This window comes from Triturus cristatus, chromosome 9 (genome assembly GCF_964204655.1).
Source record: "Triturus cristatus chromosome 9, aTriCri1.1, whole genome shotgun sequence".
Lineage (NCBI taxonomy): Eukaryota > Metazoa > Chordata > Amphibia > Caudata > Salamandridae > Triturus > Triturus cristatus.
Window position 1 is genome coordinate 572026282 of NC_140592.1, and position 23857 is coordinate 572050138.

Consider the following 23857-nt stretch of genomic DNA (forward strand, 5'->3'; position numbering starts at 1 on the left):
ATCCCGAAATCCTCAACCAGTCTGAGAAGGGGACCGTTTTATACCCAGCTACGTCAGCAATGAGAATATGTGATATCTCGCTGTCCGTTTAGCAGACATATGCGATATTATAAGACTGTTTTACTACACTAGACTGTGTCCCTTTACGGTCCACCCTTAACTGCAATCTTCCGGAAACCTCCCCAACCCTTCTCCAGGAAAACCCACGCTCTCCCCATATCGTACGTCAGAATACAAACGCTATTTCTAAAAATAGCGCCGTATCAAGAGCAGAGGCCGGCCCATCCGCCCTGCAGATCCTCTGAAGTATCGGTTCTGTGCTCTGGAGATGCGCAGGTATTCCTAGAGGTCTATTTTTGCAGCTCTATTGAAGGCCCCGCGCTGTCACGTTTCCAGCACTTCCCTACGCATCGAACATAATGGTCATTCCGCTTGTCCCTGGAGGCAGAGCGAAGGCCTCCGTGTTTTCCTCTGAAAGGAAACCCTTGTGTTTATTTGTGATTGTTCGGTCTCGGCACACGGCAGATAAAGCAGTGCCAAAAGAGATTATAGCGCCTCAGTCATCAGAGGCTGGGAGGGCGAGACCGGCACTGGGCGCAGCAGCCTCAGCTTAACTAAAGCTAAACCATGCGGGGAGCTGCACTGTGCTGTTGTCTTTACCGCACAGCAGTTAGAATGAAGTGCTTTTCTGCTGCCTCTGCCTCCATCTAGCGCTATCTGTGTATCTTAGAACAAGACCTGGCCTACAGCCCAATGCGCAGAACCCTGAGGTGGCGTTTTATAGTCAATTAACTGGAGGAGGACATCATCTGTCTTCCAATATATTCTACGTGGTCCACTCTGTAGGTCCACTTGACATCGAGGATAGATACAGACAAAGATCAGTGAAAGCTCAGCTGTTGCGTTATCCCAAAGTTAATATATTCACATTCTTACCTGTCTGCACTAGCCCTGCATGATCATCCACTCAGTGTTTTGCCACTTTTTGATGTGCTAGGGACTAGTGTAAGGAATGTGCAAGCCTTACCCAAGCTAGGTTTAGAGAGTATGAAGACCGCTGCAAGGATGGAACCCGCACAAAGGCTATTTTAAACTCTTCTCGCCAATCAGGATAAAAGTGATGCCTCCAGGAAAAAAAAGAAGCAACCTCCTGCCATGCAGATCCTATGGGGACTTCTGAAGTTCTGGCAGCACGGTCTCCCCACACAATCTCTGACAAGACCCCTATAATGAACTGAAATCCACCTCAACCAGGACTTTGAGCAGTCTTCTCAGCTATAGCTGCCATTTCAGCGGATACATAATGCATCTGATTCTGGCAACGTCCGCTCATCACAGGATATCGCTTCACTATCGGATCCAACTTTTCACTAATATCTGAATCCAGAAGCCTGGTGATGTATCTGATTCAGGGGAATGGGCATCTTTCGGCCAAGTTGGAAAACCCAACATCAACTACGAATCCCATCCACAGCTACAGCTCGCCTAATAGATTGACTGGCGATTCACACATCCCATTCTTGATATGGTATTTCAGACAACAAGCAATTATTTTCTTATTTTCTCGTCGTTATGGCCTTGGCCTACGTGAAAACAAATGGGATTCTCCCCTCCCATCCTTTATTGCTGCAGGGGATGAAATCTCGGTTTCCTGGCCCGGCCTTCTAGCCAACTAACATCAAAATCATGCATCTGAGCTCACTTCTGCTCCTCTTCCAAGCATAATATTTATGCTGTGAAGAGTGCAGTACAATAATACAGACGCTGATGGTCTATATACCTGCTCTGGCCAGGATCATGAACGTGAACAATCAATGCTTCCCAGCATGGACCTGTGAGTGGGGTCAGCCCATGCCCCTTGGGCGCTACCATAGCATTGGCCCAGGGTCTGCTTCTCCATAGGCACTTGCTTATCTTTAACAATCAAGCGATCGGTGGCCATTGGTTTCTGATCCTGGTGATCCATCCCACACCATGTTTCACCATCATGAAGAATAACAGGATGTCGCTTCTGGCTCCTCTTTTCCATTTCTCCGGCACCACTCAGCAGTCTGAGACGGCCTCAGGGTGGTATTGAGAACAATACAAATAATAAACAAACACCTTCTGAGATGCACCAACAAAGCTGTGGGCACTAAATGAACGAAGATTATCACCAAAGGATTAAACGTCCTTTCTTGTATTTTAACTTTCCCAATACAAAAGGACAATATTGAATAATTATGAATTACTCAGAAATCCCATTCTCTGACAGAGCTACCACAACCACACAAAGAAATAAGTGGAAAGCAGATAATAATATTTTCTTTGCGCATGTACCAGCCACAACTTACAAATTAAGGGCACAAGCATACACCTTACCTTTTTAAGAAGTCAGTCAAAATGTTCAGGCAGCAATCCGCTATCCGAGCCCCAAATTCTGATGTGATCGTGGGAGCTCGATCAACGTGAACTCTGAGTGCCTGCCAAGGAAGGGAAAGGAAGATACTTCAATGAGATGGGTTTTTTCTCCTCCAGTGCTCATGGGGACATGTTGCATCTTCGGTACACTTTTTTAAAATCCTCAGCCTCCAGATACTACCAGCAATTGTCGCCAAGCTGCTCTGCTATTAAGGCATTTACCTTGTCAGATCAGCAGGTTTCATTATAATGTCCCTACCCCAACCCTTCTAATGTCTTCTAAAAAATACCCATCATTCAAACAATATCGAACGGTTAGTAGGAGGTGAGCTAATGAAGGGAGTCTTGTGACTGTATTCATCCAAAGCATCTTTTAACGACAAACAGCAATGATAATGTAATTTTGGGAAATTGTGACCTTCGGAATAATGTGTTAGACTTTCGACCATTGGATTAATTCTCATTACGTATATGTAACGTGTACAGTTTAAGAGAGGTCTTAAGGGTCCTTGAGGGTGCTGTCATTTCTTAAGGGACATCCCTAGCCCACACATAGCTCCCTTAAACTGCACCTCTCCCTGCTGCTCATGGCTAGACTAGGAATCCCGCAGTATGCAGGCCATCCAGAGAGCGGTCTCAAGCCTCACCGTGGCAGAGGATGGAGCCTCAGTAGATATCTACTCCTCCTTTTCATGGGCACGGTCGAGAACCCCACCCGCTCCAATCTACCCCAGTATAATCTGCCTCAATCTACTCCTGTCTACCCTACTCCAATCTACCCCAATCCACCCCACTCCAATGTACCCCAATCCAACCCACTCTACTCCAATCTACCCGACTCCACTTCAATCTACCCCACTCCACTCAATCTACTCCAATCCAACCTATCCCACTCGATTCAATCTAACTCCATCAACCCCACCCCTGCTCCAATCTACCCAAGTTTACACCTCTCCACGCCACTCTACCCTAATTTGCCACACTCCAATGTACCCCAATCCAACTCACTTCACTCCAATCTACCCCCTCCACTCCTATCTATCAGAGTCCAATTTACCCCACTCCACTCCACACTACTCCACTCCACCACAATCTACCTCACTCCAATCTACCAGACTCCAATCTACTCAAATCTACCCTACTTCACTTCAATCTACCACACTCCAGTCCACCCTATCTACCCCACTGCACTCCAATCTACCCCACTTCACTCGACCGCACTGCACTCCATGCTACCCAAATCTACCCTATTCCACTTCACTCCAATCTACCCCACTCCACTCAAATCTACCTCACTCCACTCAAATCTAACCCACTCCACCCCAATCCACCCCACTCCAATCTACCCCACCCCAATCAACCTTACTATAATCTACCCCTCCCCAATTTTTCCCCACTCCAATCTACCCTAGTTCACCCCACTGTAACGTAACCCAATCCAACCCACTCCACTCCAATCTCCCAAGTCCAATTTACCCCATTCCAATTTACCCCACTTCAAACTCTAGTGCAATATATTCAACTCCCCTCCACTCTAATGTACCCAACTCCACCACAATCTACCCCACTCCAATCTAGAACAATCTAACTCACTCCAGTCTGCCGCAATCTGCCCGCTTCAATCTACCACAGACCAATCGACCATATCTACTCCACTCCAATCTACCCCATATTAATCTCCCACACTGCACTCCACTCTACTCTACCCAAATCTACCCCACCCCACTTCACTCCAATCTACCACACTGCACTCAAATCTACCCCACTCCAGTATAACCCAATTCACTCCACCCCACCCCATCCACTCCAATCTTTCATACTAAAATCATCTATCCCTCCCCAATCTACCCCACCCCAATATACCCCACTCCAATAGACCCCACTCCAATAGACCCCACTTCAAACCACTTCACTGCAATCTACCCCACTCCAAATCATCCTTCTTCATTTTTCTCTACTCCAATCTACCCCACTACATTCCAATCTGCCCTACTCTAATCCAAACAATCTGCACCACTTCACTCCAAACTAGACTCCACTCCAATCTACCCAACCTACTTCCACCCTACCCCAGCCCACTCTACCCCACCCCACTATACCCACTCTAATCAACCCAATCTACCCACTCTACCCCAATCTTCCACACTCCATTCTACTCTACCCAATCTACTCTACTACACTTCACTCCATACTAACACTCAAATCTACCCACTCCAATCCAATCTAACCCACTCCATCCCACTCCAATCTATCCTACATCACTCCGCCCCAAACGACCTTACTACAATCTACCCTATTGAATCCACCCACTCCAATCTAGCCCACTCTAATCTACCCCAATCTACTCCATATCAATCTACTCAACCCTAACCCAATTTACCCCTCTCCAATCAAACCCACCCAATCTACACCCCTACCACTCTATTCAACTCCACTCCACTCCAATCTACCCCACTCCACTTGAATCTACCCCAAAGTACCCCACTCCTCTCCAATCTACCCCACTACAAACCACCCCACTCCTATCTATCTCACTCCAATCTAGCCCCTTCACGCCAATCTACCCTACCATAATACACACAATCTATCCCACTCTACCCTAATCTAACTCGCTCTACTTTACCCCCTTTCCACTACAATCTACCCCGCTTCAATGTACCCGACTCAATCCAATAAAACTGCACCCCACTCTACCCCAATATATCCCACTCCACTCTACCCCACTCAAACCCATTCTACCCCACCCCCCACTCCAACCTACTCCACTCCAATCTATCCCAATCTACTCTACTCTGCTCCTGTCTACCCTACTCTGTCCCAGTCTACCTCAATCCAATCTACCCCATCCTATCTACCCCACGACACTCCAGTCTACCCCACTCCACACTAATCTACCCCAATTCACCCCAGTCTAGTCTTCCTCAATCTACCCCACTAAACTCCAATCTACCACAATATATCACACTCCAATCTACCCCACCCTACCCCAATTTACCCAAATTCAATCTACACAACTCCAATCTACCACGCTAATCTACCCATCTCTCCCCACTCCAATCTACCCCAATCCACTCTACTCCATTCTACCCCACTCTACCCCCACTCCACTCTACACCAATCTACCACACTCCACTCTAACCCAATCCAATCTGCCCCATCCCAACCCACTCCACACCACTTTTAGCCATGCTGAACAGCAGCTACACTGGTACACAACTTGGCTAATAAATGTAAAGAGAAGGGCCCCCTACTTTGAGGATATGGTTCCTAAATGTAGGGAATTCACAATAATTGTACAGAATTAAGGAAACCAAACAACAAGAGAACAATGCAAAAATGATAATACATACTGGCAATGAGAACTCAGACCCGATAATAATTATAGCAAAAGTACAAAACAGTTTTTAATATACATCAAAAATATATAAAAACAATATAATCATTCTTGCAAGGGCTAACGTATCAAACATGCACACTGTCAATCATACGCTCAAAAGTATACAGACATATAAAGGTTTGTGAACAATAATATATAAATAATAATTAATGTTACACAGATTACATAAAAATAGTGTGGCACAGATTTTTGGTTGACTGGAATGGATTCTACACGCGTTTCGGCACACACAGGTGCCTTCGTCAGGAAAAATATGCCACTGAGAAAGGGACAATGATAATTCTTGAATATTTTTCTAATCAAGTACCAGTTTCTTATAATAGGATATACACAATAGAGTTGCTTTCACAAAGGCGGATGAACTTAAAAATTGGAGACACAGGTGTTCCAATAATATTCCTAACTTTAGCCGCGGAAATGATTATAATATCTTGAAGTGCATTGATAAGAGTTGGCTGAAGACCTCTGATATGAAGATCAACCACATTCGTAAAGATGCAAGATAGCGCAAAATATATGAAAGTCACAATTTTAGTTTGTTCATAAGCTTCTAGGTCCGCAGTGATATGTTGGATCCATTAAAGTTTTTCATTTGATACTGTCCAAGCTTACGGGGCGGCGCTTCCGGGAATGCGCGTGTCTTTTCCTACCTCTTTGAGCCATGCTGAACAGCAGCTACACGGGTGCACAACTTGGCTAAAACACATTGCCAAAGCCAATAGCTTTCACATAGGCGAGACCTATTGGCTTTGGCAAGGCATGCTGAGGGCAGTGATCGAGACCTCCTTCAGTATGTTTTCCTTTCCATCAAACGCATAGTCTGCTATATGTTAAATAGTGGACATTTAAAATATTTGTGCTCTCAAACCCTAGTATGCAGAAATGCAAACAAGCACACGAAACAATAAATATTTATTTTGTATTATGGCTCTTCATTTTTTGTCATAAAGTGTACACAATCTCTCCCTGTGTCAGTGCTTCTCCCACAATGACTGTGGATGCCTTAAGAGCTTGACTTGACATTCTGAAAGGAATGTACAAGAAAATCAGCATAAATAAACTGTATATCTATTTCTAAAGGTTATGCACCACTACCATGATGTGGATCATGTCTGAATGTGTTACAAATCAGCACGAACGTCCACCAATCAGGCAAATGCATTCAATGTGAAAGGTAAGGAAAGCACAGGAGAATGAAGTCTTTCCCAAGAACGTGTACAAGAGAAATGCATGCGTTTTATAGAAACATAACATGTGAAGAAAAAACGTGGGTAAAAAGAACCAAGCCTGGTTAAGCCGTGCGGAACTAGCGAGAGGTGTGTGGATTGTTTTGTCAACTACTGAAGTGCTATAATTCAATGCACTGCAGTTTTAGTAACATAAGTAGATGGAAAGTGTGCGGCAAAAGTAGCATTTTGAAGCAGAGTTATTAAACTACAACTAGCAACGAAATGTAAGCAAGATTTTTTAACATGCAAGGCAACCTAGGACGTGGAGATTGTTAAATAATAGAGCTATAACATCACTGAGAATTCAATGTCAGTACAAAGTGGGAAAAAAATCTCATGCTTACATTAAAAAAAGTTAATATTACTAGACAACAATTTCTCAAATAGTGGATATTTCTGCAATTCTAAAACATATTTGTGAGGTTAATAGTCTGCAATCTTGTTGGCTGGATACGTTTTCATCAGGTATATTTCCTCATAAATGTTTAGATGTGCCTAAAAAAGTAAGCAGGAAAAAAAGTGATTCTCATCAACCTTGAGGAAATCTGAGAAAGGCAGAATGCGCACAGCCTGGCCTTTTTAGGTCTGCGAGACTGCTGCAGTAGAGTATGGGAGAGAAGCCATGCCCACTATGCCATATTTTTGATTGGCTTGTGTCATTGTCTTTCGTAGATGCTGCCTTCAGATTCGTTAATAGGCTTGTTAGTCCCTCCTTAGTACGGCCTTGTCTTCATGTGTAACCTCCCAATGCGACTGGCCCTTTTACTTCGGTTGTTACACGGGATCTGTTATTTAGTCTGTAAGCACTATTTACTTTATTGAGTTTCTCTTACTGCAGGCCAGAGATGCGCTGCTTCAGCTAAAACCGCTTGTGTGTTTTTTAAGCACCACGGCTGCCCCCATAACATGGTGCCGCTTTCAATCACTTTAACCCGGCATTATCTCATGTCTGTTTCAACCCCCCAAATAAAATGGGTTTAGAAACGATTAGCAAATTAAGTCATGTGAATTCTAGGTAGCACATAATCGTGTGCTTATGGGTTGAAGCTGACAACAGCACATCTGTGTTACATGTCATCTACACTAAAGCCACCTGATCAGTTGTTTTCAAAATGTCTCTTTTATTAACACCAACACCACCACCACCAATACCACCACCACCTCCAATACCACCTCCACCACCACCAACAATACCATCACCAATACCACCACTACCAATACAACCAATGCCACCAATACCACCACCAATACCATCACCACCACCAATACCACCACCAACAACAATACCACCACCACCACCAATGCCACCACCACCAATACCACCACCACCAATGCCACCACTACCACCAATACCACCACCATCAATACCACCACCTCTACCACCACCATGGCCACCATCACCACCACCAATACCACCACCAATACCACCAGTACCACCACCAATGCCACCATCACCACAAATACCACCACCATCAAGACCACCACCACCAATACCACCACAACCAAAAACACCACCACCAATAGCACCACCACCACCAATACCACCACCAATACCACCAACACCATTACTGCCACCACCAATACCACCCCCCAATCCAATACCACCACCACCAATACCACCACCAACAATACCATCACCGCCAATACCACCACCACCAATACCACCACCACCAATATCACTATCATAAATACCACCACCACCAATACCATAAATACCACCACCACCAATACCACTACCACCACCAATACCACTACCAATACCACCACTAATACCACCACCACCACCAATACCACTACCGATACCACCACCAATACCATCACCAATACCCCACCACCAATAGCACCACCACCACTATAATACCACCAATACCAGCAATACCACAATACCACCACCAATACCACAATACCAACACCAATACCAATACCACCACCAATACCACCAATACGCCACTAATACCACCACCAATACCAATACCACCAATACCACCACCATAACACCAATACCAACACCAATACCAATGCCACCACCACCACTACTACCACCAATACCACCACCACCAATACCAATACCACCACCACCAATAACAATACCACCACCTTAGCACCTCTCGCTCACTAGTAATAGCAGGGACACTGTACGGGTCTGGAGCTGCAGCCAAGACCATCCCTCCCTCCCTCCCTCCATGCCTGCCATAAAGCACAGACCGCCCTGCACCAGGAGGTGAAGCCAGAGCCCTACTACAGCTGGAGTGTTTTTATTAGGCCAAAGATAGCAATGACATAACGCAATGCCACACTGCACACTCCACCATCAATACGACCACCTCTACCACCACCAATACCACCACCACGGCCACCATCAACACCACCAATACCACCACCACCAATACCACCAATACCACCTCCAATGCCACCATCACCACAAATACCACCACCACCAATACCATCACCACCAATACCACCACCACCAATACCACAACCACCAATTCCACCACCATCAAGACTACCGCCTCCACCAATACCACCATCACGACACCAATACCACCACCAATACCACCACCACCAATACCACCACCAACACCAATACCATCACCACCAATACCACCACCATTACCACCACCACCAATACCACCAAAACCAAAACCACCACCAATACCATCACCACCACCAATGCCACCCCCATCACCACCACCAATACCACCACCACCAATACCACCAACACCATTACCGCCACCACCAATACCACCACCCACAATCCATTACAACCACCACCAATACCACCGCCAATATCACCACCACCAATACCACTGCCAATACCACCACCACCACCAATACCACCACCACCAATACCACCACCAATACCACTACCAACACCATAAATACCACCACCACCACCAATACCACTACCACCACCAATACCACATCACCACCAATACCACCACCAATAATACCACCACCAATACCACCATCAATACCACCACCAATACCACCACTAATACCATCACCAATAGCACCACCACCACTAATACCACCAATACCAACAATACCACCAATACCAACAATACCACAATACCACCAATACCACAATACCACCACCAATACCAATACCACCACCAATATGCCACTAATACCACCACCAATACCAATACCACCACCACCACCACACCAATACCACCACCACCACCACTACCACTACTACCACCAATACCACCACCACCAATACCAATAGCACCATCAATAACAATACCACCACCTTATCACCTCTCGCTCACTAGTAATAGCAGGGGTACTGTACGGGTCCGGAGCTGCAGCCGAGACCATCCCACCCTCCCTCCATGCCTGCCATAAAGCACAGACCGCCCTGCACCAGGAGGTGAAGCCAGAGCTTTACTACAGCTGGAGTGTTTTTATTAGGCCAAAGATAGCAATGACATTACGCAATGCCACACTGCACACTCCACCATCAATACCACCACCACCATCACCACCTCCAATGCCAACATAAACCACAAATACCACCACCAATACCATCACCACCAATTCCACCACCACCACCACCAATACCACCACCACCAATACCACCACCACCACTACCAATACCATAAATACCACCACCACCAATACCACCATTACCACCAATACCACCAATACCACCACCACCAATACCACTACCAATACCACCACCAATACCACCACTAATACCACCACCAATAGCACCACCACCAATAGCACCACCACCACTAATACCACCAATACCAACAATACCACAATACCACCACCAATACCAATAACACCACTGATACCACCACCACCACCAATACGCCACTAATACCACCACCAATACCAATACCACCAACACCAATACCACCACCAATACCAATACCACCAACACCAATACCACCACCAATACCACCACCACAACACCAATACCACCACCAATACAAATGCCACCACCACCACTACTACCACCACCAATACCAATACCACCACCACCAATAACAATACCAACACCTTAGCACCTCTCGCTCACTAGTAATCGAAGGGGCACTGTACAGGTCCGGAGTTGCAGCCGAGACCATCCCTCCCTCCCTCCATGCCTGTCATAAAGCACAGACCGCCCTGCACCAAGAGGTGAAGCCAGAGCCCTACTACAGCTGGAGTCTTTTTATTAGGCCAAAGATAGCAATGACATTACGCAATGCCACACTGCACACTCAAATCATGGAGAGGGAAGGAAATAGCCCCCCCGCTCCTCCTACTGAGCCACAACAGTATAATCACAGAGCGAAAGGTGTTGGAGCGCTTTGTTATTATTTATAGCTCAGATCATATTTAACTCTCACTTCACACTTTGGGCCTCATGTAGGTAGCCAAATACCGGTCGGTAACGGCCGATTTTCGGTAATTATACCGTTACCGACCGGTATTTTGGCTTTTGGTATGTAGGGGGAGAATTTCTGTATTCGGAATTTACCGATTCGGTAAAATTACCGATTCGGTAAAATTACCGATTCGGTAATTTTACCGCTTCGGTAAATTCCGAATACAGAAATCAGATGTAGGGGGACTGTGTGGTGTGTGTGGGGATTCGTTATTTACCACCAACTAATAGTTGGTGGTAAATGACGAATATGTGTGTAAATGCATTATTTTGCCCGTAGATGTGTGCAATGTGGCAGACACACATGCCCTCAGGGCATGTATGTGTGCCACATGTGCACACATGGCCGAATCAGGGGTGCAACAGGGTGTCAATGTGACACCCTGCCACCCTTGCATGTGCTCCCCCATTACCGAATCGGTATTTACCGATTCGGTAATGAGGCATACCTTCCCATCAATGGGAAGGTATGCCTCATTACCGATTCGGTAAATACCGATTCGGTAATTACCGAATTACTCCGAATCGGTAATATTTACCGACCAATTACCTACATAGCATTTACCACTTCATAAATACCGAATCGGTATGATTCGGTATTTATGAAGTGGTAAATGCAAGCCCACCTACATAAGGCCCTTTGTGTCTGTGTAATTTACAACACTTACACATTTTCTTCACTCCACTATTTATCACTACTTTGAAGACGTAGCATGCCCGTCTCTACCTCTGATATTTACAATCTAACAAGCGGTCGAGAAGGCCCTTTATTGCAATGCAATAGGTCTCGCATTTGCGAGAGTTTAAGCCATTAGTATTGTAAATGACAATGCCTTTTATTTATGTTTTAAAACCCAAAACATAAATAAAAGGCATTGTCATTTACAATGCCAATAGCTCAAACACACGTTTGCCAACCCTTAGCACCGCCAACAGGTCTGGTTTTAATGCACTAAACAACATTTCTGAATGCCTGTGTTTCCATGTCTTACATGCTAAAGCCAGACATGTGGGCCTTACCAGTGCGTGTTTACTATAAGATTCATGGCGACAAGTAATGTTGCCGAAGAATGCATTTCGGGAGGGGTGAAATGTGCATATTGCACTGCAGATTCTTAATTCAATAACAACGAACCATAGTGAACATATATGCAGGCATAGAGAAATGTTATTTTAAAGTCGATTGTAAGCTTGTTCTGCCTTGCCCAAAAAGAAAAACTTTTGCTCTTCAGTTCGTTTTTAGTTGTGAAAAAATGCTAATATTGAGGGTAAAGACAAAGGTGTTAGAAACCCAAAGTACTTCTAAAAAATACCACTTAATCCTAAAAGTGAATTTAAAAGACGAAAAACTACTTTGCAAAAACCTTAACAGAATAAAAATGTTTTTCCTTTTAGCTGCGTTTTTTTTTTTTTACTTTTATGACTTCAACATTTTGCTTGTGGTTTATCTGTGTTCCATCTACTACTTTTTGAGATGCCGTCATTTTTTTTTTTACAAAATGTATTATTTTATTTCTTCCTCACTGGACCCCGAAGTTTTTATTTAGTGGCTTTGGCACTGAGTGATTACAATCTGTTAATTTTTTTCATTTCTGCATTTTTTAAGTAAAAAAGTGAGATTCTATGGGGTCCCCTAGCCCAAATTCATTCACTTTTACTATGACGTTGGTTGTCAATGTATAAGAAGTCTCTTAAGGTAATTCTATTTTTCGCGTTTTTTTATTTGAATTCTTATTTTACCGTCATGATTTGAATAATCAATACGCACCATGGTATCATTACATTTGTCAGAATGAATTTGCAGGCAAATGTATCAAATTATTTTGCAGTAATAACATAAACCTGATTTCAAGGCATATTTTTTGTTTATTCATTGTGTTAGTAATATTCCAGGACTCCAATTTTTGAAATGGCTTGACATTCTTTGATCAGTGGCGTTCTTGTGCGTTTCACTCACCGAGATCACTTTGTGAGAAAGGCTGCTGTAGTATTCCTCAAGTTTTGTCTCTTGCCGCCACTTCTCCTCCTCAGCTTGGAGATCTTTAGTTACAGAGCTAGTGACCTTTGCCTGGAGCAAAAAAGCAGAGATAGATGAACTGCAAAGGATCAGTGAACACTGCATGGGTTTGTCCCACTATGAATGGAAATACTTTGATCAGGAATTGTCTAAATGAAAGAGGTGCTTGCGTCACTGCTACACTTTGTCCATGAAAGATTTTATTTGATTTGTTTGGCTAAAATATACATGTTTATGGACAGTAATTACAGAAACCAATAGAAAAAACAGCCATTTGTTTGTCACTCACTTTATATCACTTACCTGTTACACTCTTTACTTTAAAAGTTACTGCAGCGAATCCCCTATGCTCTTTAAACTAACTATTTTATGCACGTATGGTACTGGTATTACACAATGCTCACCTTGGATATAGCTCTTGTAATTGCTAGAGTTTGTAACAATTTGAAATCGTTGTGTTTAGAGGACAATCTGAGGATGTGAATTATCAGCTTTCTGGTAGCAAGGCATTTCAGCTTTGTAGTAATGTCTCTATCGCAACTACATTTATAAACATTACATTACTGAAGTCAATACTGGATAGAATATATACAATTACAGATGGGTATCTGTTAATAACAGGAATGTTTTTCAACAAGGGGTTCTGAGTTACAAGAAATGTACAACGAGAGAAAAATTTGAGTTGCCTTTGCTATCACTCAGAACCCTTCGATACAATTTTATGTTATGCATGGCCAGCCCAAACTATCTATCCCTGCCATTCAAAAGCTATGCAGGAGAAAACGAGTCAAGGGAAAGTCGTACATAACATGGCCTCACCTGCCTCAGTATATCGACAACACGTCTCCACCAGTTTCTGGACATCACTTTCCCTGCCTCTCATTAAAAGGAATACCCAGTACCCTATCACCCTCTCACACCAGCCACAGCAGTATCTCTCTCTCAAAACATTATAAAAATACTTAGTACCCTGCTACCCACCCTCACCACCTGCTCTATTTATCATTCACTCCCACCAATTTGCTTATAAAAAGGTGGTGTCCTGCCACCCACTTACACCACCCTCTTTTAAATCCACCCTCCAATAATTGTTTCCTACTGATAATATGTTGTAGCAGGGAATTACTAGATTTAGAATCTGGTATTTACGCTACAGGCTCTAATCAGATTCATAAATTGCATAAATTATCTTCCATCAAGAATTTGAGAGTAGTTTAATGCTGTTGTATAAGGTTGCAGAAAAACAATAGAAACAGTTCAGGACAGACACTCTCTGCTCATAGAAGAAGGCCCTTACCTGGACTGCACTGACACACTTATCCTCCAAGTCCATCCGGGTCTCTGGGGCCAGCAGAGGACCCATCTGATGAAGACTAGCCAAAGACGCAATCTCTGGACGTCCGAGCACTTCCCTGTGGAACAGAACAAAACATAAATCAGGAAGGACACACACAGACACCAACATAGCACCATTAGACCAGTGAACATACCATTGGCAATAATGTCTAGTGCATTGGTACTGCAAAATGAAATCACAGCATTTCACAGCAAATGAGAATAATCCACAGGTGTAACGAAACTTGAGGGGGCCCCCTGAAAGGCACGTGCAGGGCCCCCCTCTGGACTCCTTAAGGAGATTTCTGGAAAGAGTACTGTGCTGAGGGGGCCCCTGGAACTTGGGGGCCCCCCGCACTGTGTGGGCTGAGGGGGCCTGTGTTACGCAAACCAACCGGAACACATCCTCACTCCCTAATCCCTGTATTGGGGCTTAATTTCTAAAATAATAAGAGCTGGAGCTCAAAGGTTTTTCTGAAGCCAACAGCTGGCACAGCCAAACACCAGGGCTTCCGAATACCAAGGCTTCTTTGTCTTGAATCCACCTCTTGCCTTTTTCAACCACCACCATACACTCCTTGGCCTTTTATCTCACTCTTGCAGGTTCTGTTTCTTTCTTGCTTTCTTCCTTTGTCACTGTTTTTTTGTTTTTCACCTCCTTTTTTCTCCTTTTACTCTTCCCTGCTATGAGTGAAAGTCTTATGAGAAAAAATATGTCCTAGTCCCCAGTAAATAGCACATTCTCCCCACCTGCAACCAACAGCACACATTCAGCACTGGCCTGCCTACGAAAGACACTACTTAATCTTAAAGCTTCTCACTTCCTGTCCAATTTACTACTATTGCTGTCCAACGGCTGATCCAGGGCCATTAGAACTAATTTAAAGATTGTGTCTCCACTGCTTCTGATAGTAAGCTCTTCCATCATCTCCTGGTCACATAAGCAAAACAAATGCTTACTTATGTGACCGCGAGTTTCTTCATTCCTGTACCATATCATAGTCACGGTTTTTAGGATTACTATCCTGTTGAACAATGCAGCTCTGCCTATATTAATGGCGGACATGAGGTAAGAAAGCACAACATAAAAACAAGCTATTATCATTAGTTTTACACAAAATGAAGTCATCTCTGGGAAGTCAAACTTCCTGTTGAATTTGTTTCTGAAAATATTAAATATTCCAAACTTAATCTGGTAACTGGGAGCACTCTGGATGGGATATTGAGTTGCTTCTATTGGAGTAGTAGCGGAATTTTATCCTAGATCTGCAACCTGCCCATATAGGAGGCGGTACTTTACAAAATGGAAATTGTGGCGCTATGTCTGCAAGGTTAATTTCATCTATAGGAAGGGAGTTCCTTCATTTAGAAGGGGGGGGAACTTTGTTTACAGGAGGGGTGGTAGGTCTATGGGAGGGAAGGTTCGTTTGCTGGTGTTTCGTTAATGGGATGGGACCTTTGCACATTGGAGGGGATCTTCGTCTATAATAGCTATGCCTTGTGTGGGTCGCGCCTTTTGCTGTGGAAGCAGACTTTAGGTCAGTGGATCTTATGGGAAGGGAGCCAATGGGAGTGGAGCTTTGTCCATTGGAGGAAACCTTGGTACTTTGGGTTGTTGACAGAAGAGAAGCCTCCTCTACAGTGGGGAAGACTCCTCGCCTGGTGAAAGGCTTTATGAGTGAATGGGAAGCTTGATTAGTTTGAGGATAACTACGTCCATGGGAGAGTAGGAATCATTGTCAATGGGATCTAAGTCTGTGACAGGGGACCATGTATAATGGAAAGAAAGCTCTGTTTAGTGAAATGGAGCTTTGTCTTTTGAACTGGAATTTCAACATACTAATAGTTTCCTCAATGGGAGACAAGTTTGTCTATGGCGGGAGAGCCAAGAGTTTGGCAGGGGATCTTCAACCTGGGGAGTGAGCATCATCTACTCACTGACAGTTTGGTCCACTTCGGAAGATTATGTGTCTTCAAGAGAGAAACTAAGTTTAAAAGAGAAGACTTTCATTACAGGATGAGAGTATTTTTCTAGTAAGAATTTTGTCCACTAAACAGGAGTTTTATCTACAGGCACAAACTTTATTGGTGGTAAGAATCTTCATCTGGGTAGGTGCATAATCAATGCTGATATTTTATTCATTGGCAAGCTTTATGAGCGTTTTTTTTGTGTTGAGCGTTATTGACAGTTTGCATTTCTATTAGGCATGTTGGGCCAGATGTACGACCTGCAAAATAGGCCTCGCAAATTACGACTCATTTGCGACTCTCAATTTGCAAGGTGCTTTTTGGCATTTACGACAGTATGTTTAACACTGTTTGCGATTCCAAATGGGGTCACAAATTGCGAGGCTCATGAATATTAATGAACCTCTCGCAATTTGCGAGCCCATTGGGAATGACAGGCCCTCCCACGGATGGTGGCCTGCTGGGCTCAGCAGACCACCATGTCTGGGACTGCTTTTAAATAAAGCATTTATTTTTTTTAAATGCAGTCCGTTTTCCTTAACCCCTTCAGTGCCCATGACGAGCTGGACTCGTCATGGGCCGCGGTGGCGCTGTGCCCATGACGAGTCCAGCTCGTCATAGACCCCGCCCGCTAATGCAACGGCCGGCACTGGGCGGGGAAAGGGGCGGGCACTGAAGGGGTTAAAGGAAAATGGGATGCATTTAAAAAAAAAAAAATGAAACGTTTTGGTTTAATATTTTAAGGGCAGGTACTGGTCCCTGGGACCACTGCCTGCCCTTAAAAAATTTTTTGGGAGACAGTCACAAAGTGCAAGGGGTCCCCTGGAGACCCCTTCCAAATTGCGACTGCATTACCACTCTCTTGAAGACGGTGGTAATTTGCGAGTGTTTTGCGACCACAATTGCGGTCACAAAACATTCATACATTGCTTTGACTCCTTCCTAATAGCGATTAGCAATTCATGCAAAGCGAGTCGCAAATAAATTGTGACTCGCTATTTAGGAACTGTACATGGCCCTGGACCATTTTGCATGCGCAAACTGGTCGCAAACCCATTTGTGCATGCAATTTAAGGCGTCCATCTGGCCCTTGATCTATGTAATGCATTGTATAAAGAGACATTTAATCTATGCAGTTTTATCTATGGGATTTTAATGTAAACAAATAATCTTTTGGGGATATTTTTGAAAGGATTTATGATTATTTATAAAGCCTTATCTCTGAAACTGTCTCTGGCAATACAGTCTACGGTGAGGTTTAATCTATGATGACAACTTGTCTGTGATTTGTTTGAGGCACTTTATCTGTCATGTTCTTCATTTACGTTTGCTCTTCATTTATCAATTTATCAAGGTTCCTCAAAGACAACATGTACATTTCGGACAAACAGACTAATGGTGAATGACTGTATGTCAGAATGTTGGCTTCAGAAATATCCCACTACAAGAAAATTATAACAAAATCTTTAAAAACCCAAATATTGTGCAGGTAGATATAGATTGGTAAGTATAGATTTGAGGGCCTAATTAGGAGGTTTTTTGTGTTGCTCTTTCACCACAAAACATGGGGCAAGAAGGACGCAAACCGTAAGACACATTTTTGAAGCCATGCAAAGCCACTTTGCATTGCTCTGAGTGACTTTAAAAATCTGGAGTAACTCAATACAGTGCAAATTGTTGTGTTGCATTACTATGTCATGGGTAGGCATTTTGTGAGTGTTCCCACACAACTCCCATGAATTTTGACGCATCCCCAGATTGTAAACCTAAATGTACACCTTCCCAGGGGAGGCGGGTATGAGGCAAAATATCTCTATTTCTCCTGGTTTCTTTCTCTTTCCATGTTTCCTGCATTCTGCAGCTTACATAGAAAGAGGAATATGCCTCCTAGGATTGGTTTTGTGCAGGAAGGTGCCCCTTCCTGCATAAAAACACTCCTGCACGCAACAAGCACCCTTGCACCATGGTGCAAGCGTGCCGGCGTTAGCGCTAGGCTACCAAAAGGGCACCAGTGCAAGGGAAAGGACAGGGATGCACCGTATTGATTTAAGTATGGCACATTCCTGCCCTTCCCCTGCCCCACATTGTGGCAGTGCATGTTGACTTGCTGTGCTGCACTGTGTGACTTCCTCATAAATTAGGCCCTTGGTATTCTTAACTCTACATATGCGTAACTTACATCATATATATATATATATATATATATATATGGTTCCAAGTTTGCTTCTGCAACCCACCACCTCCTGAGCGAAAGGCGCGTCGGCGTTAACGGACCGCCGAAACCCGGTCCAACAATATGCTTCAAATTCCAAAAAACGGAATGTCGACGCCGCGTCGTTTGGAAAGTTACTTTAATGTCAGCTGAAAAGAGTCACAGCGTTTCGCCTGCCCAGCAGGCTTGCTCACTAACAACTCCAATAAAGTTTTACCACCATTTAAACTTGTGCATATGTTCCGTGTCACGTGATAAACTACAACCATAAAAAGCGAAGACATACTCGTAGTTCTTTGGTCATTACATGCATCGATTTCATATGAGGTTTTAAATTGTGTACCTATTATTGGACAATTGAATATATATAATTACCAGCGACATAGTGACCCATGTAATTGAAAAATAGCCCGATTTGCTGGACATACATATAATTGATAGTTCTTTGTTATCATCATTGGTATCTCTAGTGAGATTAATCGCTGTACTTATATCACAATCGAATTGGTCACTGATCTCGTTCCGATTATATCAACATTTCTGACGGAATAAGTCAGAAATGTTGATATAATCTGAACGAGATCGGTGACCAATTATATGTATGTCCAGCAAATCGGGCTATTTTTCAATTACATGGGTCACTATGTCGCTGGTAATTATATATATTCAATTGTCCAATAATGGGTACACAATTTAAAACCTCATATGAAATAGTGGAATGAGATCGATGCATGTAATGACCAAAGAACTACGAATATGTCTTCGCTTTTTATGGTTGTAGTTTATCACGTGACACGGAACATATGCACAAGTTTAAATGGTGGTAAAACTTTATTGGAGTTGTTAGTGAGCAAGCCTGCTGGGCAGGCGAAACGCGTCTGACTCTTTTCAGCTGACATTAAAGTAACTTTCCAAATGACGCGCGTCGACATTCAGTTTTTTCGGTATTGGAAGCATATTGTTGGACTGGGTTTCGGAGGTCCGTTAACGCCGACGCGCCTTGCGCTCAGGAGGTGGTGGGTTGCAGAAGCAAACTTGGAACCGATTTGGATTTTTACGGGATAAAATTGATTACGACAGGGGTCAAATGTATACCTTTGCCAGGAAATTCGACAACATGATACGACAAAGGATGAATGCAAGTGGTCCAAACATGCAAGTACAACAATCGGATTTGAGCAGTGTACCAAGTTCAGAGCCTGATACTGACCTGGAAGAAGGACCATCCAATGCCAGAATGACATCAGTCCCTTCGGTAATTGATGAGTTTGATTTTTTAAGGGAGGGAAGACGTTTCAATCTAAGACCGAGACCCCAAACAGATCTCAAACCACCAAGAGGAAGAGGCAGAGGAGGATGAGGCACAAAGGCGCCAAGCTATACACCAGGAAACGGGAAATCGAAGTCCAAAAACAACAAATGAATGATGACAATAATGATACAATTATCAACCTCCCTTCCACTAAACTCACAGATGCTGAAAGCAAAATCCTGAAACTGGGTCTTTCGTTTTGTCCAAGAATGGACATGGACTATACAGCCACCAGAGTAGACCTGTTTAAATTTGCTAGGACATTAAAGTTGAAGAAGTTCTTTGCAATGGCCCCCACTAAACCAGTCAAATCTGATGTTAATCAAGAAGTTCATAATGGGGGGGAGTTGGTGGTGAGTGACATTAATCTGATGGTCGACATACGGGAACTACAAACTGAAGACATTGTATTCAGTAATGAGTTGGCCGTGCAAGATCTGCCCAGTACATCAAACAAGGCAATTCAGTTGGCCCAGGAAGAGCAACTTGAAATTGGGGGAAGTGAGACAACAAATTTCAAATTGCCTTCGAAATGTATGCCAATAACATCAAGGGACTCTGTAGACGTTTTCAGTGACTTAGTTGTGAATGAGGTGAAAGAATTGTATACCCGAATAAATTCTAAGAAAAAACCCTCTACCCAGCAAACAAAAGAGTATTATGCACTAGTTGAGAAACTCGCCAATGATAAAGAATGTATTGTCTGCAATGCGGACAAAGGTGGAAATTTAGTGCTATGGGGTAAAGACAAATATCTGATGGAGGCCAATAAGCAATTGGGCAATAGAGGAAATTATGCTAAAACCCAAAATGCTTGTATGCAGGATAGTTTTAACACCTATAATACCCAGTTGCTTGAGTGGCACAGGCAGTGTTTAATTAGTAAGGATTAATGGGCGTATTTGAAAATATCCAATCCTACCATACCAGTGTTTTATCTAATCCCCAAAGTGCATAAAGATCTAACAAATCCTCCAGGCCGACCTATTATTTCAGCCATTAATAGTGCTTTTGAACACACATCCAAATTTGTTGATTCTTTTCTAAATCCTTTAGTCACTAGGCTCCCTTCTTTTATCCAAGATACAGGAGATTTTTTCCGAAGGATATATGATGTACCATGGGAACCTGACTTTCTTTTAATGACAATAGATGTGACGACTTTATATACCAGCATACGTCACAAGGATGGGTTAAATGCAGTTTGACATTTCCTAGGAGAGAGACCTGCCAAACTTTGGCACCACACACAGATGCTACTATCCATGATCGCTACATGCCTAGAAAACAACTTTTTTCTTTTTGGTGAAGATCTTTATCATCAAAAGTGTGGTACAGCGATGGGCACCGGCTTCGCCCCCAGTTATGCTAATTTGCATATGGGCTGGTGGGAGGAGCAGGTGGTCCAGCCGCAGTTCCCACGAGAATGGCAAGACAATGTGATTCAGTGGAGTCGCTATATTGATGATTTATTTATTTTATGGAAGGGAGATGTTACCAGTGCCCAAGAGTTGGTAAGGAAACTACAAATCAATCAATTAAATCTAAAATTCACTAGTACTATTAGTAGTGTAGAAGTAAATTTTCTAGACCTGACAGTTTACATCCATCAAGAGAGACTACACACTAAACTATTTCGTAAACCCACTGATGGAAACACGTTACTGCATGCAACGAGTTTCCACCCGGCTAATCTGGTGAGAAGCATTCCCTATGGAGAGTGTATTCGAGCATTAAGAAATTGTAGCACCAAGGAAGATCTGGAGGTAGAAATTAAGTGTCTCAAGAGTAGATTTACTGCAAGAGGATACTCAGAGGAATGTATTGCAGCATCTGTGCATAGAGCAACAAAACAGTCAAGAGAAGAAATACTCTTCAATTCCAGCAAGAAGGAGAGTAGCAGTAAAACAGGGAATTCCCAATGTAGAATGATTACTACGTTCAATAATCAACATAAAGATCTACGTTTCATTCTACAGAAACACTGGCACATCATTTGGAATGATCCAATTTTGAAACAATGTGTTCAGAGAAAACCTCTTATCACCTTTAGAAGGGCACGATCGTTAAAACAAGCATTAGTAAGTAACATGCTACCAATTGACAGAATATCCAAGGTTAATAGAACATGGTTAACCAGGAAAGATGGGTTCATTAAGTGCACGAAATGCAAGGCCTGTACTTTTAACAAAAATACCATCAGTTATTTACCTGGATTTACAAAGAAGGAACAGAAAATCAAAGCACAATTTTCGTGTAAAACAGAGTTTGCTGTCAATGTGCTTCAGTGCCCTTGTGGCCTGAGGTACGTAGGCAGCACAAATCTTCAAGTACATAAACGGGTGCTACAACATTTGCGAGCCATAAAGAATGCAGAACAATCATACTCGGTTGCCCGTCATTTTAATCAATTCCACAACAGAGATGTGAATGGTTTGACATACTTTGTTATAGATGCTGTGCCAGTCAACATTAGAGGGGTGATCGACAGAGAACCCTACGTAGGCTGGAATCGAGTTACATTATCAGACTCAATACAAAAACCCCTATGGGGTTAAATATGGAAGAAGATTTTTATACATATTTATGAATTATCCTTATGATCCTGTATTTTTCAATTATTTCTATTTTTGTGTCCTTTTCACTTGTATGTAAAACGGAGAAGACAACTCGGTGTGATGGAACATGCTATATAACATCGCATATCTAAGATAAAAAGTATATCAGAGAGGTTTGCGCACAGGCGCTGTATTATACAGTTTGTAATGAAATTGATAAAAATAGCGACGAATTTGGACAAACTATAAGGAGGCCCACTGGGGCGGAATATGTCAGAAATGTTGATATAATCGGAACGAGATCAGTGACCAGTTCGATTGTGATATAAGTACAGCGATTAATCTCACTAGAGATACCAATGATGATAACAAAGAACTATCAATTATATTTATGTCCAGCAAATCGGGCTATTTTTCAATTACATGGGTCACTATGTCGCTGGTAATTATATATATTCAATTGTCCAATAATGGGTACACAATTTAGAACCTCATATGAAATAATGGAATGAGATCGATGCATGTAATGACCAAAGAACTATGAGTATGTCTTCGCTTTTTATGGTTATAGTTTATCACGTGACACGGAACATATGCACAAGTTTAAATGGTGGTAAAACTTTATTGGAGTTGTTAGTGAGCAAGCCTGCTGGGCAGGCGAAACGCGTCTGACTCTTTTCAGCTGACATTAAAGTAACTTTCCAAACGACGCGGCGTCGACATTCCGTTTTTTGGAATTTGAAGCATATATTACCTACTGGCGGTCGCCAGTAGGTAGTTATAGTTAGGATCTATTTTCCATAGGAAATCCGCAACATTCTATTCCCAATCAGTCTGGTGCCGGTTGATGAATCCTCGCGAAATTTTCCAAACTTTTGGCCAGCTCCGCTCCGCTCCTACCCTGAAAGTTTCGTGGTCATTCATCAAGCGGGGGCTGACAAAAAAAGGGGGGTCCCAAAACGCGTTTTCCCCATGCAATTTCCCATAGGATTTGTTGTTGCAGCTACAGCCCGAACCGCTGAATGGAATGACACCAAATTTGGCAAAG

At 43.2% G+C, this 23857-nt stretch overlaps 1 protein-coding gene across 5 annotated transcripts in view; it reads right to left on the reverse strand.

Annotated features, from left to right (window-relative positions):
- EXOC3L2 (exocyst complex component 3 like 2) overlaps positions 1–23857 on the reverse strand; it is a 619764-nt gene that overhangs the window by 152624 nt on the left and 443283 nt on the right. For all 5 annotated transcript variants that reach the window (XM_085625593.1, XM_085625589.1, XM_085625592.1 and 2 more), the window contains exons 4-6: positions 14722–14836; positions 13365–13475; positions 2362–2462 (exon numbers count right to left, since the gene is read on the reverse strand). In XM_085625593.1, coding sequence (XP_085481719.1) covers positions 2362–2462; positions 13365–13475; positions 14722–14836 — 327 coding nt within the window. The remainder of the gene's footprint in view (positions 1–2361; positions 2463–13364; positions 13476–14721; positions 14837–23857) is intronic.